At 41.6% G+C, this 14,292-nt stretch overlaps 1 protein-coding gene across 4 annotated transcripts in view; it reads right to left on the reverse strand.

Annotated features, from left to right (window-relative positions):
- Positions 1 to 785: 785 nt before the first annotated feature.
- The window catches only part of KLHDC10 (kelch domain containing 10), a 60,251-nt gene continuing 46,744 nt past the window's right edge, over positions 786 to 14,292 (reverse strand). For all 4 annotated transcript variants that reach the window (XM_025929874.2, XM_086690266.1, XM_086690275.1 and 1 more), the window contains 7 exons: positions 14,044 to 14,198; positions 12,719 to 12,867; positions 10,945 to 11,029; positions 9,570 to 9,636; positions 8,992 to 9,039; positions 6,552 to 6,691; positions 786 to 5,913 (listed from right to left, as the gene is read on the reverse strand). In XM_025929874.2, coding sequence (XP_025785659.1) covers positions 5,704 to 5,913; positions 6,552 to 6,691; positions 8,992 to 9,039; positions 9,570 to 9,636; positions 10,945 to 11,029; positions 12,719 to 12,867; positions 14,044 to 14,198 — 854 coding nt within the window. In that variant the 3' untranslated portion in view covers positions 786 to 5,703. The remainder of the gene's footprint in view (positions 5,914 to 6,551; positions 6,692 to 8,991; positions 9,040 to 9,569; positions 9,637 to 10,944; positions 11,030 to 12,718; positions 12,868 to 14,043; positions 14,199 to 14,292) is intronic.

Here is a 14,292-nt window from a genome sequence, read left to right on the forward strand (position 1 = left end):
TTTCCTCTGGTCAATTTATGGCAGAATATCGAAGATTACTTGTCCCAGGAAGGTATATTTGATCCAACAGTTTGTCGATGAAAACTAAGAGGCGTATGTGCGATTCTGGACGAGAGACCTTAAAAGTGACCAGACTTGGGAGTGTCCACACCTACACCGGACTTCAGAGCCTGAAGAAAAGCACTGCTGGGAGAGGGATCCTAGCAGAGGGTGAAGCGATACAAAGCAGAGGTTTTGGAGAAAGAAGCATCTGGAAGACCGAGGCAAGAACCAGGAACTGTGGTTTCATCCCCAAAGGACCCCCTGGGAAGGGCTCAGCTCCTCCTGGGGTTTTTTCCTTGACTCAGAGACAGTTGTGACTCTGTATGTAAAGATTCACATCTTCCCTTTGAATTCCCTGTAGCTCCTCCAACTCTTCAGAAAAGCCTTGAGACATCCGTACAGACTTGGCTAGTGGGAGTTTGGGGAATATACAGAACGGGACAGGAAAAGGGAGTGTGGTCTGCCCCACAGTCACTCGCTCCCTTGCTGGTGTCCTGAGGGGAAGAGCGTTCTGTTGAGGGGACGGTTGTAGGTCCAGGAGTCCCAGATGGTGAGCAGAGAGAGGGACCCACAGCAGGCGGCGGTGGAAGGCAGATGACTCACAGATATTAATTACAGAGAAAAGTGCACCCTGGTGGGTGGGAAAGGGGTGGCGGAGGCGGGCAGACTGATGCTTACGTCATAGAGGTGAGCTCGCATACATGCAAATCACCGTCCCACAATCAAGGTAGCCTTGAGCCAAATAGATTTGGATAAGATTTATTGATCAGATTGTTTTAGAAAACCAACAGCAAAACACTGACAAGGTACATAAATACAGATTGGACATTTTAGGGTAAATTCACTATTTTTCCTACGTGCTCGTAGGAGACCAAATAAGGTGGAAAAGCTGTCCTGATCATATGGCATGCACACCAGACTGCAAAAGGACTTCCACACTATTTAACAGGACTGTGGCAAATAGCTTTACAGTAAGGCAAGCATCGTGTGTGGCCTAAGCACACCCTGTACAAAGAGCCAAGCCCAGGCCTGCCCTCAGGGACTGCGTGAGAGGTTCCCCTTTCTTGCCTAGGTTCTTCCAGTCAAATCCTCATCGGCAGGTGCCTTTACAGGGAAATGCCTGGCGCTGTCCCTGCTCAGACTCTGTGTACAAGGAAGCGGCTTCAGAGAAAGTCAGTGTGTTTCTGATGCCTCCTTTGTATTCTAAATGTGCAACTAGTAAAACAGCAATCACTACAGCTCAGTGAGACTGCCTCGGACTCACCCTGCGCACTGACTAAGCAGGGCCTTTCAAAAACTTCTATGAAGTGAAAAAAAATAAAATCATGAAAATCACAACTAAAAAGATGGTACCACTTTTGAAGCACAACTCAGAACTCCTTTTTGTAACACCAGGTAAGAGAAGAGGTCGCTTCCCACCAAACCCAGTGACCTCAGAAGGGAAGCAGCATCACTGGGCACGACCCGCGGCGGCACACACGGGAGGTACAGAGCTCTACGAAGCCGGCCTCAGGCCCTGCCAATGCCCCTAGAGTCCCGAGGAATTTGGGGAACCAAAGCACTTTAAGCTAACAGTGACCAGTTTTTGGAGCTCGCGATCACGGGACCGTAAGCCCTCATCCGGCCTGGAGCTCAACGCCAGAACAATGAAGAATAAGGAAAACGGCTTCTTGTGCTACATCAGAGTGCTGGCAGGTAGACGATTTATAGTAACGGTGCCACCTGCTAAACATCTGTAAGACCACATAAAAACAAACTGGTTTTACAGAATTAAGACCAACACAGACTTACAGGGTAATTCAACCTTTTCCTACATGCCAAGCTATATGGCTGGAAAAGGAATTCCCAAAGGAAAAAATAAGGCTCCTGCAAGAACAGAGGAAAAGCAAGTATTTGTCAAGAGCCAAAGAAATGTGTTCAAATGATGGGATTCCCTCTGCATCACACACAGCAGCTTTTTCTTCCTCTAGGTGCTAAGAGTTCTTTGGTGGTTATGGGAGAGACAGCCTAGAACTCAGGGCAGGAAAACCGTGCCGAAGCAGAGGAGTGAAGAGTTAACATCTCAACTCAGGATTACCACCCGTGGGTCCTAATTTCAGCATTCAACAGCTGTCATCAAATTGACAATTACAGCTAATAGGGCTGCCTATATGCTTGCTGGTTTCTAGCCCTCCGTGACTCTTCGTTTTCATTTCTAACTACTTATTAGCCCTACTCCACTGAAAAGGAGGTGCTTGTGGGAAAGGGGTAAGGAGGAGGAAGAATATAAATGGATCAATTGTTTGATAGAAAAGTTGAAACACTGATTATCTATGAGTTTCAATTATCTGTGCTTTACTCTTGCTACTCTGGGTAACCAAAGGTCACTGTTAATAAACCTTTTGCTTAGAAATGTTAATGTTTATCATCATATGTTTAAATCTAGCTATGTGATGGACATGAATAATTTAGAGCAAATTTTTACACCATGTCACGAGGGCCCTGAAAAAAAACTCTGCCAGTGGAAAGGATTTCAGTTTGGCCCCTGAAGAACAGTGAAAATTTCATTCTATTCTATATTGGTTAATAAGATTTTCCAGAATGTGGAAAATATTTTATTAAATGAAGAAAGCCTCATTTTCTTCGTTTAATAAAGTCTTATATTCACAGATAAATTAGTATGTACATGGGAAAGCTGACAGTATTAAATATTAGATTTTAATTCTCCATTTAGAAATTCCTTACAGGTAGACTTCCTTTTTTCGTGGGCAAGAAATGTAGTAAGATATGCAAACATGAGACAGTACAAAAGATGACTGGGGGAAAGTCTCAACTCTAACAAACCCAAGGAATAAGAAGTCTTTAAGAACTGGAGTAAGAAAACAAGGACCTGAAAATCCAGATTGACCAAGAGTTGGCTTACGCTAGCTGGTCACATCTCAAATTCTTGGTATAAGTTGACTCTAAAAGAATGAGCTGCCTTTCCCCAAGGCAGATTCAAAAAAAAAGAAAAAAAAAAAAAGTAGTCTACCTGCTTTATAGTTACACCCTATATATAATCTGTATATATCCATATGTGTTTCTATATATTGCACTTAAATTTACAGGACTGCAGTAAGATGGCAGGGAGTACCTCAAAGAGGCAGAGGAGCAGCAGGCATAAACTTTCCTAAACCAAGTAACAGTGTCAGGAATTCAGGGTGCTGGTTATAGGGATACTAAATGGTCGGGGACCCCCTATATAAAATTCTGCTCATCTATATTTAAGTCATCATACACACAGTCTCATTTGGCATCCAGAACATGTGCATATGTGTGGTTCTATAGCACTCAGAGCTGGTCATTCTACATCGCTTTCACTAGTGTTATATGAAAAGACGACACTTTAGACCAAGGGTATGTACTTTTATAAAAATGTCACACACAAGGTCTTGGATGTCAGGCCTCCAAAGTCTACCTCAAAGAAGACTGCCCTCAGAAGGCTTAAATCTTTTTTGCTAGCAAGTGTGGACTGAACTAGACTCTCTTTCTAGCTCTCCAGTGTAGCAAAGCTAGAGACCTGCTTATTTCCCAAGGAGCACGGAAGGGTAAGCACAGAGGCTGAGCACTGAGGCTTTGGTCCCTACGTAAATCCATGACAAATACCCTTTCGCCACCCTAGACCGCACAGCTTATTTAACTGGATATAGTCCACCGAATATCCAGAGACCAGGCTGGAGTCGTGCGGTAAAGCTTTGTTTTGAGCTCATGGGGCTGTTCAACCTGACTTGCTCCGGAGAGAGCTCCTCACTGGAGTAAGCTTAGCAGTGGGCGGTAAGAGGTTAAATGTCAAACAGACTTGGTCGTGGCAAGATGGGGGTGGCACCTCTAGAGGAGTTGCTCCTTGTCCTGCCTCTGCCCCACACCCATCATTCCCCCAAAAGGACCCAAACTCACAGGTGAGTGGTATCATAAGACCTTGCAGAATTTGGGCTCCATGAACTCAACCCAACATGGATGGGATGTTCTAATAAGGCATGGAAGTTAAGAGTCCAAGTCTAGAGACCACAGTTTTCTCTTCCCCAGAACTCAACACTGGAGGGTGACTTTTTAGCCATAACTCAAAGGTGATTTTAAATCCACACATGAGCTAAAGAGATCCCTTCTGGGATGAAGGAAAAAAGAAGAGTAACTTTAAAAGCTAAGTGAAAAAGAGGCACTTAAAGGAAAAATGTGTCCCAAATCTCCCGTCTGAGTCTCCTGTTGTGAGGTGACCAACGGGATGATCAGCACTGTGCCTTCTTGTATGCCTTCCGCACCTTTCGTACACCTGAGGACTTCCAAATGTTCACGTCTCAGTGACTTGCTCAACTACTCTAGCAGCCTGATGGCAAAGAAGTGAAAATTCAGGTCACTCCTTTTTTTAGAGTGAAAATACAAAACAAACCAGAACTAAAATGTCACACCAAAAAACTAATGATCTTCAGCTTCATTCCTTCCTCATGCTAGTTTTGAAAACAATAGTTCTTTGGGAAGGATGGCCTGTGGCTTTTCCCCCAAGACCTTTTATCCAATAACTAGACAATTACTCACAGCACCATGCACATTAAAGCAGACAAAAAAGAGGCAATAAGCTAAGGGAAAAATCAAGGGCCAGTTGGCTTTCTAGAGATAAAACCCACTGCCTGAGAAAATGGCAGGTGCGTGGCCCAGTGTTCAAGTTCTGAAAAGGAAACGGCCAATATGATGGTCAAAGCTCACAGCCTGGAGCTGAAGCCCTCCCCGCCTTGCTCTTTTCTGGCCTCTCACAAGCTTACTTTTACGCCCCATGGCGTTTATGCCACATATTTAGGGTCTACAAGTCCCCCAACGAAGAAGTCAGAGACACTTGAAACCAGTTATAAGCACAAGGGAATTTCAAAACTGCCCAGAACAAAGAACTTTGACCACCATCAATTCCTTGATTTGAAACGTTCTTGGTGCCACAATTTCTAAGAGCAACAATAAACAGCACAACTACAACACACACACACAAGCCTTTTGACAGCCAAATCTAACCATTGCTGGCACCAGAAGAACGTGGAAAGAAATCACCGATCAAGAGTCGCTGAGCCGCCTGACTTTCCTCCAAAGTCAAAGGATGGGTTTGGGTATCGACGCAGCAAGATGTCAGCCGGTGCTGCCATCAGATGCAGCCACGCAATTAGAGGCGTCTTGGAAAACAGCAAGTTCGACGTCTAGGTTGGCGTGTAACCTGCACAACTCTCGAGGTCAGCCTTCTTGTTGCTGTTGTTGTTGTTGCTGCATTTACATTTTTTAAAATTTTATTTGTTTTTGTCAGTGATGCTGCTTTAATTTGTGGAGCACTGGCTGACATGGTCATAGTTTCAGAGACCCTTTAAAAAATTCTTTATCTGATCATGATTCATAACATTGTTAAGGTACTTTCAGACTTTCCCTCAAGTCCATCCAGGAAGAGAGAGTATGTGAGTATGTGTGTGTGTTGAGGCGGGAGGGAGAGAAGCAAAGAAAGAAGCACGAGGGAAAGTGAGATTGCCATAAACTTAAAACCAATTTACAGAAAGGCATCTGATGTATTTTCTGAATAAGGCCTTGATCAGGGTAACCAATTCTACACTGCCCATAAATAAAGGAGTCTCTTTAAATTAACATTTCCAGTATCAATGAACAGTCCAGACATCCTCATTTCAAGCGCTCGATGAGTCCCTGTGTGAGTCCAAGGTGCAGAAGCTGTGTGCGGGAGAGGTTTGCTAGGTTGGGGAAGGCTGCAAGCAGCTTCTCCCATGCCAGTTCCAGCAGGCTCGGCACCACCAGCCAGATCTTAAACAGTGACCCAGTCCGTTTGTTTTCATGGATGTTCACCACTCCTCCATGAATGTACATGCAACCAGCCTATGAACAGACGGCAGTCAAAAGAGGACAAATTCAAATGGGAGAGAAGCAGGTAACTTAGGCTGAAGAGTCAGCGACAAAGTGCACAGTAGGCCAAATGGAGACGGGGCAAAACAAAAAGAATTTCTCACTGATCCCAACATAGTGCAGAGATCAAGAGGCGTTTAAATAATAAATGAGTTTACTAGGGGAAAACTGTAGCTTTTTTCTTTTCTTTTTTTTCTTTTACTTCAACGAACATTAAAGTGACATTATATTAAGTATTCATTGTGCCAAACACTAGGAACACAAAGATGAAAATAAAGGTCTTTGCCTTGAGAAACTGGTGGGATCTTTAAGAACAAGGCATCGGGGGGCTAGAGCTATCCTGCCCTCCCAGAAAACACCTTTTATGTCACTGCAGGGGCCTAAATGCCACGCACAGCATTTCTTTTATATTTCTGCTGCTCTTTTAAACTGTGTATGATGGTTTTTCTCCCCTCTTCTCAGAAGAAGGGCTGGCTTTGTCTAGAAGAAAGTTTTAGAAACACATTCTTTATCCAAGGTTGGTAATATCAGAATCTTTTTTTCTCGCTAATATCACTGTAAAGATTTATCATCTGCAACTATGTAAGGAAGATATGAAAACAAAAACTTACTGGTGTAACAGCTGCACAGTGAAAATAAACTGGCTCTGGCATGGTAGCTGGGAGCTTCACCCATTGAAAAGTCTGCAGATTCAGCTTCCAGATGTCTCCCAGGATCACTTCTCCATTATAGCCCCCACAAATAAACACATCTATCAAGAAGAGCGAGAGACCCATGATCACACCAAAGAAAAGAGCCACAGCCACAGCGTGTTTTGTAGATCACCTGGCAGGCTGACAGGGGACAAGTTCAGAGGATTCCCCCCTACTACAGACGGCTCTAGCCGGGTGGTCCTCCCCTGCTGCTGTCTTGTCCCTTGCTAAAGTATGGATACTATGCTGGGATCTTTGCTAAGACTAAGGATGCAGCAAGCCTCTAAGCAGGCCTCATGTCTGGGTCCTCAAATTCAAATACCTGTAGGCACAGGAAGTGAATGAATGAGAAGGTCCAGGGAAAATAAACAAACAAGAGATCCAGGGAAACAAATAAGAAGAGCGCACATGCCCTGCACCAGCTGACTGATACCATGTAGAGTTTAAGGTCAGCAACTGCCAGATCTGTTTTTATGAGAGAAGCTGGAAATCTGGATTTTTTTTTTTAAGTGAAACACTTCGATTCTAATCCAAAAAAATTTCATACACATGTGAGCCAGACAAAACATAACTGCAGGTCACCAGTTTACAAATTCTTCTTTTTTTTTTTTTTTTTAAATTTTTTTTTTCAACATTTATTTATTTTTCGGACAGAGAGAGACAGAGCATGAACGGGGGAGGGGCAGAGAGAGAGGGAGACACAGAATCGGAAACAGGCTCCAGGCTCTGAGCCATCAGCCCAGAGCCCGACGCGGGGCTCGAACTCACGGACCGCGAGATCGTGACCTGGCTGAAGTCGGACGCACAACCGACTGCGCCACCCAGGCGCCCCCAAATTCTTCTTTTAAATAATGCTCTAGAAAGGATGGACACCTATCTGCCCATAGAGACAAACGTCTTCTATGTAGACATTTAACCTGAGGAGAAACATTCACTGCAATGTTCAATTTGGGGGCAGAAAAAGTAGTTCTTACAAATTTTCTTTAGCCAAAAGAGGATAGTTTGAAGCCCCATTGGATCTAAACAGTTTTTTAAGTCTTTAAACCTTCTCCAAAATCAAAGGTGTTTCTTTCTTTCTTTTTTTTTTTTTTTTTTTTTTTTTACCGTTGTCATTGCTTTGTTTTTGTAAAATTAGACAGTTATAACTGGACGACTTGTAACAAAGTCTACATAAACATTCATACTAAATGCCCCAAACTAAGGCTGAACTCCACTAGTATACTGCCTGGCCTCAACGAATCAAATGAATAGATGTCTTAATTCAGGTCTAGATCAGGGTTAAGCCAATACTTCATTAAACTACAAAATACACTGGAAACTTTTTGGCCTAAGATTCAAGAAAAGTTCAGCTCCAAAGCAAGGTACAGCTTTGCTTCTTCCAGAGGCAAAGCTGAACAACGCCACTATCTATAAATCCTACCGAGAAAGCAGGAGCCTAATAAAATGTACCTCTGTACTAGAGATGGCAGCATGATCCTAGTGAAATCCAAACAAAACTGCCGGAAGGATACAGGCTATCAAATTCATTTACACACACCTTCCTCCCAGGAAAAATGGAAGGGGGTATACCAAACGATCAAAGAAGTTGTAAATTAAAAGACAGGAGGGTTGTCCAAAGAGGAGTCATTTATCACACGCGGATGAAGTAGCCTCAGCTGCTTTCTGAAGCCACACAATGCCTCTGTTGTAATACGGCCAAAGAATGAGCCAAGAGTCCTATTTGGCATCTGACAGAACACAGAATAAACTTTAGAAAATACCACTCTGGAGGACTTATTGTAATTTTAATACTTTGTCCACCAAGGTGTCCATTTTATATGTCAAGATCATTAGTGTTACCCAGCACAGCCACAGACATTGGTTGGGGTGAGGTGCTGAAAGGTCAGGTGGTGTAATAAAAGCTTATTTATCACCAATTTTTGAGTTCTCTGGTAACTGAGGGAACCCAAACACCCCACTAGGTTACTGGATGAAAACTGCTGAGAGAACCATAATTTTATGGGTTTCCCTTTAAGTTTAAACTATAAGAAATAGACTCTCCTCAAAGTTATGCCCCCTTTAAGGAGCTATTATTAAGAAATAAAGCCACCTGGGTGGCTCAGTCAGTTGAGCATATTGAATCTGGCTGGGGTCACGATCTCACGGTTCATGAGATTGAACCCCACATCGGGCTCTGTGCTGACAGCATGGAGCTTGCTTGGGATTCTTCTCTCTCTCTCATCATTTCTCTCTGCCCCTCCCCCACTCACGCACTCTCACTCACCCTCTCAAAATAAATAAACAAACATAAAAAAAAAGAAGACGTTCTTGGCATATACGATTACAAAAATGAAACTAGAATGTTCTTTAGAATACTTACCATTTTTTATTTGAACGCAACTGTGACATCTTCGGGCTGCAGGAAAACCTGCCAAACACATGAACACAAATATCCCATTATCCACAGAAAGAATAGAATAACGGTGATGTGCCACGGTGAAAGACACCCTATGAGTAACTTACTTAAAACAATCCCTTTGTTGCATTAAGCAACCATTGATTAGTCCCTCCAACCCTTCCTTTTTTCACATTAAATTAAAGCCACCGGAGTCCCATCGTAACTACAATGCTCAGGTGCCAGGGGAACAAAACGGGGTTACTAATGGCCTTCCCAAGCCCTTATGCGCACAAAAAACAGGTGGACCTTGATTCAAAGTGCCTGCTTCCTAACCCACCCACATCTCCCTATTTCCACAGAACTCAACAATCCCCATTAAAAGTCTCTGCACAATTGCGGAGGAAGCATAATTGGGCTAAGGAATAAAATAAGTTATAATACTAGTACAACAGATATTATACTTGTCATATAACTCAAAAAAAGCTCTTTTTCTCTTCTAAAATAAGTAAAAATATAAAGCATAGTTATTAAAGAAAAATGAATCAATAATTTAAATTTACCTATTTTTTCGTGGGGTTTTGTGGCAATTTCCTCCCATGCATTCGTTTCAAGGTTGTATGCATGGATCTTGGGGAGAAAAAGAGAAGATACACACACGTAAATAACTTTAGCTTATTTTTTTAGAGAAAGAGTGTGTAAGTGGAGGAGAGGGGCAAAGGGAGAGAGAGAGAATCTTAAGAAGGCTCTGTGCTAAGTGCAGAACCTGATGTGGGGCTCGATCCCACAACCCTGGGATCATGACCTGAGCTGAAATGAAGAGTCAGACACTTAACTGACTGAGCCACCCAGGCACCCCTGAAAACTGAATTTTTAACAACAACCTGTATAAACATGTATTCTTGGTTGAAAAGTCTTCGTTTCGGGGCGCCTGGGTGGCACAGTCGGTTAAGCGTCCGACTTCAGCCAGGTCACGATCTCGCGGTCCGTGAGTTCGAGCCCCGCGTCGGGCTCTGGGCTGATGGCTCAGAGCCTGGAGCTGTTTCCGATTCTGTGTCTCCCTCTCTCTCTGCCCCTTCCCCGTTCATGCTCTGTCTCTCTCTGTCCCAAAAATAAATAAACGTTGAAAAAAAAAAAATTAAAAAAAAAAAAAAAGTCTTCGTTTCTTTTGCTTTTCTCTGATTTTCCCTAATACTAATATTAAGGCAAAAAACATTAAATGAAGCAGTTGAAAACTAGCAGATATAGGACTCCAATTTTTTAAAATCACAGAAAAAAAACGAAGTAAAAAAGTTGGAATTCTACAACTACCACATTTTTCGCAATGAACGTGTGTATCATTTTTTTTTATACCAGAAAAAAGCAACTGTTCATAAGAAGATATGAGAATGCAGTTTTGACAAAACTTGAAAAAGATCAATAAGGTTCCAAAGCAGACCAGGAGCTCTGTAGCCTAATCTAGATTTTTCCCTGGGAGATGTGCATTTAGGAATGCCATAGGAATGGATGAATAAAAACCTTCAGAGTACAGCTTTCTAAAGTGAGTGACGCAGAGCCCTAAAAATACTGTTCTTTTTAGACATCTCACTGATGATGAGAGAGATTCTGCAGGACGTTCTGAGCAACGTGGCTCCAGTTCTCATCGGTTTCTCCATTTAAGCTACTGTGTCCTCCTTTTGGTCTCTTTCCTCATCCAGTTTGTGCCAGGATTCGTTTTCATGTGTTTTTAGTGTGTGATCACTACAACTGTCAACTGGAAAGTGTAACAGAGGCATAGTTCGGCCTTCTGTTACGAAGAGCAGGTAACACACAACAGGTGTTAATGAAGAACCTGTCCAGAAATCTAAATATCTACAGTAACAGAATTATCTTGCTTGGTATGAAACATGCCTCTTCCTATCCTTCTCTCTCTCTCATTATTATTATTTTTAAATATACCTTGTTTAAGGAATAAGCTGTCCAGGAAGTACCACCTCCCAAGATGTAAATCCTCTGCCCATCATGTGCAATTTCATGTCTGTATCTGAAAATACACAATAAAATCCATTTATAATAAAGTGAAAAATTATCTACCTAAGATTTAGCTACAGGATATTTTTATTGGATAATTATTCACAGTAATAAGTTATTAGAAATAACCTAAGTGGTCAACAAGAGTGAATTGATTCAACAAATTATAGAATATATATAAAATGGATTAGTATGCATCCAATAAGAAAGTAGGTGTAGAGGATGGTTAATATATTGGAAACTTCTTTTCGTGTCATTAACTAAAAAAAAAAAATGCTCTCATGTAAGAGCAGATAGGCTATAATCTCATTAAAAATTTATAGTTACACAAATACGCACAGAAAATGACTACAGAGATACATCCAAAATGTTAACCCTGGTTATCCCTAGATTTAGGTTTTGTTTTTTTATTTTCTTCATTTTGCTTATCTGTATTTTCCAGATTTTCTAAAAAGTGATCTGTCTACATTTCATTAGAAACCCTAGACTATGCGCTTTTAAATGAAGATACTTATTTAATAGATACAAAGATATCAGAAAAATTATGCTACTCAAAACTGTGAATATAATGTGAAACACCTACCAGAACTTTCATCCAAGCAGTCTAGCTAGAAGCTGAAACAATTTATAATATGTCCATAAAATGATTCAAGAAGGCAACCATGTGAAAATGCTTTGAAAACTTAATCTATTTCCTCCTTTCCCTGAAGGCCCTGGTGCTGATAAAATAAATTACATCAAAATTATTCCAGTAGCGGTCCACCTCCCAAGTCCTCACACGGTAGTTCTACAATCATCAGCCCACTGACATACTGCAAAAAAGATAAAGTCTTCCTTAGCACCTCTATGCTATTTTGTTTAAAGGAAACAAAGAGTTAACTGCATTCATCTGAACAGAGTGAATAAAAAAATGTTTGCTGTCTTTGCATTTAATGTGTATTTTTTTAAGTTTATTCATGTAAGTAATCACTACACCCAACATGGGGCTTGCACGCACAGCCCTAAGACCAAGACTTGTGTGCTCTTCTGAGCCAGCCACGTGCCCCCACTGTCTTTACTTTTAAACAGGAGGGGAAGAAATTAAGTTTTTCATAGAGCTTACTGCTAAAAGGCAACTCCTATCAGGAAACAAAAGTGAAAGGCCTACACCTGTTCCTAGAAGGCAACTAGGAGCACCATGTGATGTTTGCGTGCTTAACAGGGCACTTAAAATCAGTGGCCTCCCTCCCTCCTTTCCATCCATCCATCCGATCAATATTCATTGAGTACTACTATGGGAACTGATGCCACGGGCACTGCGCCTTCTTCTGGGTATACAGCTGGGAGCAAATGAGCCAAAGAATCCTAATATGCTAGTTAAGAAGGGAAATCAAAAAAGTAACTAGAAAGTAATTGTTTTGTCTATAACATGATATTTAATTACAATTGCTACCACTGGTTTCTTCTTCAAAGTGTTACTATCTTCTTAATGCAGAAAAACTGAGGTATGAAAGAAAATAACATGAGGAAAAAATCTATAGTTAATGGAGAAATAGCACTCCTTAACCAGAAGACCTTTCTTTAATGCTGAACTGGCATCTACCAGCCAGTTAGCTATTTTAACCAGGCTTTAAGAATTTTCTTTAAACCATATTACCAATATTCTGAATAGAGTCAAATCTTAGCAAGAATGAATAAATATGCTTTAATCCTAGAACCTTACCTCTCTTCTGGCAGATCACAGGATAGGTTGTTTGGTTTCAGTTGTGTCCACTCTCTGGTATTGAGATCTAATTTGTGCAGATCTGTGCTATAAATATAGCCAGTTGTCCCTCCAAAAACATAAAGGGAGCCATTGATGATCGCCATGGCCTGGAAAACAAGGAAATGTGAACACCACTGACTCATGAACACTTTGTTAAAGAATGTAAACTTACTAAATACCCCAAAATCAGACTTTATGAAATTCTTTTGTACTTTTCAACCTTCTAGAATATCAGATGTTTAAAGGATTAAAGATTTTAGAGAACCCAGAGATTACTTTTAGAAAGGTAGAGCTTTGCTCAACTGGAAAGCAGTCCTACCTAGATAGGCAAGAGGACTGGATGTTCCTTACGGGTCTTAGCCAACCCAAGAATGTATATACATCGGGGGCATTAGCATTTCCATGCAAAGCTGCTTCTCTTTCTAAGCAGTATGAAGAAAACTGCTCTAAGAAGAAGAAGCAGATATGAAAATAAGCCACCAGAACTCCTTAAGTAAAATGTCTAGAGTTAGCAGTCATAAAACTTCACATTTTCCACCAGATTCTTCTTTAGCATAAGCTCAGCTTTTGTTATGATCATGTTATCAGAGTTTAAATGCCTCCTGTGGTGGGATAGAGTTATCTAGTGTGTGCCTCTACACATAGCTCAGAAGGAAGGTATTTACCAGTACGAAAGCTGGCCAGCTGAACAAGAAGCCAAAGCTTAGCTGTTTTAAGCTTAGTCCATTACTTTCAAAGGGTCTCTGATGCTGGTAGGTCGCACCCTATCTTTTTGGATATAACTTTTCAAACCTATGATTTGAAGCACGGCAATGTAACTAGAAACTCATCTCCACATAATCTGTGTTTTAGCTCAGATCAGTCTTATAAAAGTCTTGTACCAAAGTGTGGAGATCACCTCCTCTACTACTTAGGTTAGAAAGCTCTCCACAGAATCGCATTGTTCTAAAGGTGGCAGCGTGCAGACCATACGTAGAGCCCAATCTCTCACTGGAGGTGGGGGTGGGGATGTGGTGGGTCCTGACACTGAAAAATACTTCTGTATAGATCTAGATCACGATGCCCAATTGGACTAGAAACAAAGAGTGAGGGAAAAAAAGGAAGGGAGAAGGCGAGCAACCAGATTTATAAATTACAACTTCTTATCAGAACTGAAAAATCAAATATTAACCCCAGTGAATTTATTCTCTGTTAAAAACATGGAAAAAATTATTCTGACATTGTCCCCCAAACTAGAAAAATCTGCAGAAATACATCCACCGTGACTGGCCACAGATTGGTACCTGTCCATATATACGACTGGGTTTCTTCCCACGACAGCTAAGTAAAGCCCATCTCTTATACTTCACGTTACACACGTGGACATCATTGCCGTTGCTCTCGCCAAATGGGATGCCTGTACCTCCGAATACCAACAGGTTGTTTCCATGCAGCACAACTGGGGAAGGAGAAGCACAAATTCCATTTACGTACTGGCTACCTGTAATATGTTCCCACATAAACCCAGAATCACTGAGAAACTGGGGGAAAAA

The sequence above is a fragment of the Puma concolor genome, chromosome A2, assembly GCF_028749965.1.
Source record: "Puma concolor isolate L17-30 chromosome A2, mPumCon1.1.hap2, whole genome shotgun sequence".
In the NCBI taxonomy this organism is placed as follows: Eukaryota; Metazoa; Chordata; class Mammalia; order Carnivora; family Felidae; genus Puma; species Puma concolor.